At 27.7% G+C, this 5,750-nt stretch overlaps 1 protein-coding gene across 1 annotated transcript; it reads right to left on the bottom strand.

Annotated features, from left to right (window-relative positions):
* Nucleotides 1-588: 588 nt before the first annotated feature.
* Nucleotides 589-2,939, bottom strand: LOC119664898 (V-type proton ATPase subunit S1-like). Its single transcript, XM_038074252.1, has 4 exons — nt 2,678-2,939; nt 2,493-2,595; nt 2,168-2,432; nt 589-2,100 (listed from the first exon to the last, which is right to left on the bottom strand). The coding sequence occupies exons 1-4, from the start codon at nt 2,767-2,769 to the stop codon at nt 1,406-1,408; spliced, it is 1,155 nt and encodes a 384-aa protein (XP_037930180.1). The 5' UTR covers nt 2,770-2,939; the 3' UTR covers nt 589-1,405.
* Nucleotides 2,940-5,750: the final 2,811 nt, after the last annotated feature.

Below are 5,750 nucleotides of genomic sequence, written 5' to 3'. Positions count from 1 at the left end.
GCTTTATCAGTTTAGTAGCTTTCTTTTTTGTTATCTTGGTCAACTGCAAGACCTCCCCTTGAATAGTATTGTAAGCTTTCCCCAGAGTTCTAAGTGGTTTTAACCTCTGACTTTTTCAATATACTATAACACAATGAGTCTATTGGACTAAGTGGATCCCTACCTACCTACCTACCTACCTATGAATCATATGTTTCTTCTGCTGTTACCTATGGTTATTAAAACAAGTAGCCATATACTTTTGGTGTGGAGTGTACACATATATGTGCAAATACATTTACAAATATCTGTACGTATATATGTAATGAATATTATTGGTACATAACATACAATTCTTTTATAATATTTGTTATTGTTTTTTGTTATCACCGTAGCGGTGGCAGTAATAAATTTAATAAAATTGTCTGCGTTTTTTTCTTCGACAAATAAAATCGAATGTGTATTGAGCAATTTTCGTTATAACTCATATAACCATTATTTTTAATTGAGTTTAAAAATATTTGTGCTTCTGTTATTATTTATGAACGTAATTGACAATTTTTCAATTGATATTTTTTAAATAAATAATAAATAAATAAATGCAAATAGTATTGTTAACAAACAAGTGAATAACTTTATTGAGTCTTTAAACATTGATATTTTAATTAATTAATATTTAAGTTTACAATAATAAACAACATATAATATTATACATATTTCAGATAAATTTATTTTTTATAGATAATTTTAAACAAAAAATTGTTAACATAATTAACTCGGTGTCCCTCTTTCAGGAAACACTAACACACACGCAAACAAATACAAGTCACTAAATAATTAAATACTTTTTATAAAATGAATAATAATTTTCTGAAAGACATAATATACTTAACATACTTAAAAGTAATTATTTATATGACAATATATGTAAATATTAACAAAAATATTTAAATTTAGTTTCAAATTGTACGAAGGACTTTTGCAAGAGGCCTTTGGGAGGCTTTATAAAATATTAACAAAAAATATTTTTTTTCGCAAATAATAAGAAAATACTGAATACGACCGAAACCAAAAACAAAACTATATTTATAAATATTTACGATTTCAATAAATATACGACGAAGAAGAAGCAAATTTCTTGTTTTGGCTGCAATTTCCATAAGTGCTGAGGAAGGATGCTGAATGTTGCACAAATGAAAATTGTGGGCAAAACATTAAACAAATCTGGTCAAATAATGAATTTCGATGTAAGTTTAAATTTCCAACTTTGTATAAATGTAGTGGACATTTGATTAAATAGCAATTTATATTAAAAATTTGTTTCGATTTAGTTATCCGGGAAGAAAAAAACTACTTAAAATATTATATTGATTAAACGGATAAAAGGAATGAATTGTGCGAACATATTCGTTACTGCAGAGTGCAATTATTCAGCAGCAGCATTGATAGTAATAGTTTTACCCTTTGGATCATCAAAACGATCCATGGTGTTTATGTCCATCATCCAACAGACACCAGTAAAAATAATTGCTAAAAATATGAGCACTACAAACAAACCTGATAGTATACCTGGTGTGAAGAAGCCTACACAATGCCAAGCATCACCAAACATAAAGTTTGTATCCTTTGTAGAGCCGAAGGGTGCTTGAAATTGCAATGAATTCCATATCAAAGAACCAGACGTTGTGCCATTTAATGTCACATTACCACAGAAATAAGATAAATCTGTGGGAGCTTCAAGTGTACCATTTCTGATTGTAAAGCCGTTACTATCATATTTAAGATTACTCATAGAAAAATAACCACCGGATAGAGTTATGTCAAAAGTAAGTGATTTAGCTGTACTAGATTTTAAATTTACATTAAATTTACTTGAACTGGTGTTAGTAATATCCATTGAGTTAATTATAATATCCTCAGCTGTATTACCATTACCGCTTACATATGACAATTTAGTCCAAAATATTAGAAATTGTGCATAGTTACGGAACATAGTACCAGAAGGAGCGGCATCACGTCGAACACGTTTTTGAGCAGCAGCAGCAGCGGTTTTTGGGGATGACATATACAAATATACAGTGGGGCATTTAGTGAGCTTGGTGATAGCAGATATGGCAGCATCTTAACATAAAAAATTTATGCATTTTTATATATTAAAATTATTAACAACTTTAAGAGATTTTCTTACCATGTGATTCGAGTGCAGCAGCACGTTCGCCCAATGAGTTTTCAAAGTTCACAAGCACTACTTTTCCAGCTTCGCAGCTAATTGGAGTTTGTAGTTCACCAGTTTTAGTCACATAATTATTTTCCTGTTTCTTGCTAATTGCACGTAATGCGTCACTAGGATTTTCAACATTAGCGTAAAAAGTTTTTTGGGGCACGCCTTGCAAATGTGCATAACACGATTGTGATGTTTTTTCATTAGCACACAAAAAGTCACTATTTGCCAACTAACAAAAGTAAAAAGTTAATGTAAAATTTTTATAATAAAAGTTATATAAAACACTTACATTTTCTTCTTGGAAAGCAACAATCATGTGATCAGCTTGGTAGGGTGCAATAATTTTACCAAATTCATCTGTATTTATTGTTTGCAGCGCTGGCACCACAGGACTTTTCAAACGATTTAAAATACAAATACATATTTACAATTTAAATACTACTTAATACTGTATATAAGAATTTCTACACTCACCTGTTGGCTCCCCATAGAAATACGGGTGAGATCTCTGCCGAGGCAACACCGATGACGCACAAAAACGTCGCAATTAACGTTCTCGCCAACATTTTAACAAAATTTCACTTCTTTTGCAAATTTAAACAAATTGTATTGCAAATTAAAACGAAATGAAAAAGTTAAGACAAAAACAAAAGGAAATTATATGGAAAATGAAAAATAACTCAGCCACTTATTTCACTGTCCCATGAAAATTTCAGTCCACGGTCTGTCAAAACGAAAAATCCCTCATGACAGTCATGTGACAAAGATCGTCATGTGAAAAAAATAGTGGAACGCGATGAAATGAAACGAAATAGCCCACAACACCAAAGTTGTTAAATGCCATTGTAAAATTTTTAACGTCTGTTATTCGAAATATGTAATCTGTAACTCATTTATTTATATAAAACCAAAACTTAATCATAAAATATATATTATTCAAACAATTGTGATGATTAAAAACCAATAAGAAAATATTATTTGGTAAAATTAATATTTAATAACAATTTTTTAAGGAATGACTAGAAAAATAATACAAACAAAAGCACCGAAATCTATTATAATACTCAAGCTCTCTATAATAACATTGCTACTGATTTAATTCGTATCTAAAAAAAAATAATATGATATATATTAAAATCAAAAATTAATGCCTAATAACAGTTCTAAATAAAAATGTGAATATGATTACGTTTGTAGCATCTCGCGGTTTCTCTATTTTGAATTAAGGACGTGTGCGAGTTAGGCTAAGTTGCGTTCTAAATGAGGGAAATTCTAAGATGAGCCGATAATGTATGATGTGTCGATACGTGTTGATAAATGGCTAAATGTGTGCAGTGCAAAAAATCCACCATTTGTGACGTGTGCTAGTTAGGCTAAGTTGATGCTAAACCAGATGGGAGATTTTTTAGGATTTTTTGCACTGCACACATTTAGTCATTTATTAACACGTATCGACACATCACTACATTGTCGGCACAAATTAAAATTTCCCTCATTTAGAACGCAACTTAGCCTAACTCGCACACGTCCTTGGTTTAGCATCAACTTAGCCTAACTCGCACACGACCTAAGTGCATTTTTTGGACTCACAGAGTAGGTGGTTCGAATATAGCCAAGTATTCATATTAATTGTCTTTGAAAGTATTTATTTTTATTATACATATAAATAAAATAATTATTTATGACATTTGTTATATTATTATATAATGTGTAGTTGTTATAGATATTCTCGAGTATTCATATTAATTGTCTCTGCAAATAATTATTTTCATTATAATTATAAATAAAATAATTATTATATAATTTATATTATATATTATTATATTATATTATATTCATTATATCATATCTATTATAAAAATATGTTTATTTTTCTAATATTTGAAAGCACAGCATTGCACTTATAGGAATCTGATTATAACAATTTCTTTAAGTCAAAAATTATATTTACGCATATATTTATTTTTCTATCAATATTATAATCATTTCACAACAATAACTTAATTGAGAGAAATGTTTAAATAAATTGATTAAAAAAAAAATAAAGAGGTTTTCAAAAAGTAGCAAACTACAACAACAAAACGTCATTTTTATATTATTTTAATTAATTGAATTTTCGGCTGACCATACAGCTGTTTCGAGTATTTCCAAATACCCAACCAAAGAATACTTGTACAAGAACGGCAACTTAAATGTAAACAAAAAAAACCAACCAATACACTCTCAAAATAATTTACTACTACCAAACCAAGCACGTTGTTTTGTTGTTGCAATTCGACCCACCACGACTGAAAAGTTTCACCATCCCGAACGGAACGTTTCATCACCACGAACGGTCTTAATTTTTTTTATTACGAAAGAGCAATATGAAGAGCGCAAATTGGGTTTTGTTTAGTTATTTTGACAGGAGAAATGCGCCAATAACTGAAAAACGTAGTCAAATCAAACTGAGTTATAAAAAGTAGTGAATAAGTTTCTTTGAAAAAATAATTATATTTATTATAATTGTTATTATAGTAAATTATTATATATTATTATTAATATTTGAAGATGGTGCGAAATTGCGTGATGGGATGTAAGTTATTTAAGGGAATGTATGAATTTCCTAAAAATGACGAAAGAAGGTAAAAAAACAATAATTTATTAATTGTGGATTTAAAATATATGTTTTGTGTTTAATGTGATTTGTTTGTTTTGATGTGTATAAATACAAATTAGTAAAGCAAAAATATATGTGAGTATATATTTAATATATTTTAATAAAGTTGTGCTATGTGTTAATTTGTGTTTGTTAAATATGTGAAAAATCCAATAAGAAATAAAAAAAAAAAACAAAAATTGTAAACAATTTTTTGGTGGTAAAAAGAGTGGAGTATGTAAATTATATTTGTATAGACTTTTAATATTATTTCATTTATTATTAATTGAATTCAACAATTTTATTTCTAATAAAATACTTTTATGTAATAAAATAACTTTTAATATGTTTTCTAATTAACAAATTTTACTATTTCATTTGTTCATGTTAAAAACACTGAATTGAATTAAATCGTATATTTCTTGGGACTGCTTGAAATTAGAAAATATAAATTTTTGATAATTTTTGTCAAAAATTGAGGTTGCTTATTTTGCGTTATTAATATTTTGTATTTTGTTGTTTTCTGTTTTCTGTTTTATTTTCAACACTAATTGAATTGCCTTATAACATTTTTTTTAAAAATTATTCTTTTTCTGGAATAAGAATTGTGTATTATAAAAAACATATTAATTTATTATAAAAAATTTTAATATGATATTTTCTTAAAGTTTTTTTCGTTTAACGGCTTTAATGCATTTTTGATCCGGTAATCTTAAACAATTATTTTCGGGTATATCGCAAGTGCATTTTCTATAAAAGTGATGCATGGCAATAAAGCTTAATATATATGTATGTATATATAACTATAACTATATACTATATGTAGTAAATAAAAAATATTTTGCATGAAGCATCTTTTCAGCTAACCCTCATTGTGTATCATTTGTTACTTGTTACTTCACTTGTGTT

This window comes from Teleopsis dalmanni, unplaced genomic scaffold, assembly GCF_002237135.1.
Source record: "Teleopsis dalmanni isolate 2A unplaced genomic scaffold, ASM223713v2 unscaffolded_contig_2900, whole genome shotgun sequence".
Classification (NCBI taxonomy): Eukaryota; Metazoa; Arthropoda; class Insecta; order Diptera; family Diopsidae; genus Teleopsis; species Teleopsis dalmanni.
Note: the sequence above shows the minus strand (reverse complement) of the source record. Positions and strands in the feature narration are given on the sequence as shown.

Bases quoted from the DNA above. Each gene is read 5' to 3' on its own strand.
- LOC119664898 (XM_038074252.1), bottom strand. From the start codon at position 2,769: ATGTTGGCGAGAACGTTAATTGCGACGTTTTTGTGCGTCATCGGTGTT. The intron at 2,433-2,492 runs GTAAGTGTTTTA...TACTTTTGTTAG, and splicing joins TTGCTTTCCAAGAAGAAAAT to TTGGCAAATAGTGACTTTTT. The intron at 2,101-2,167 runs GTAAGAAAATCT...TTTTATGTTAAG, and splicing joins TGCTGCACTCGAATCACATG to ATGCTGCCATATCTGCTATC.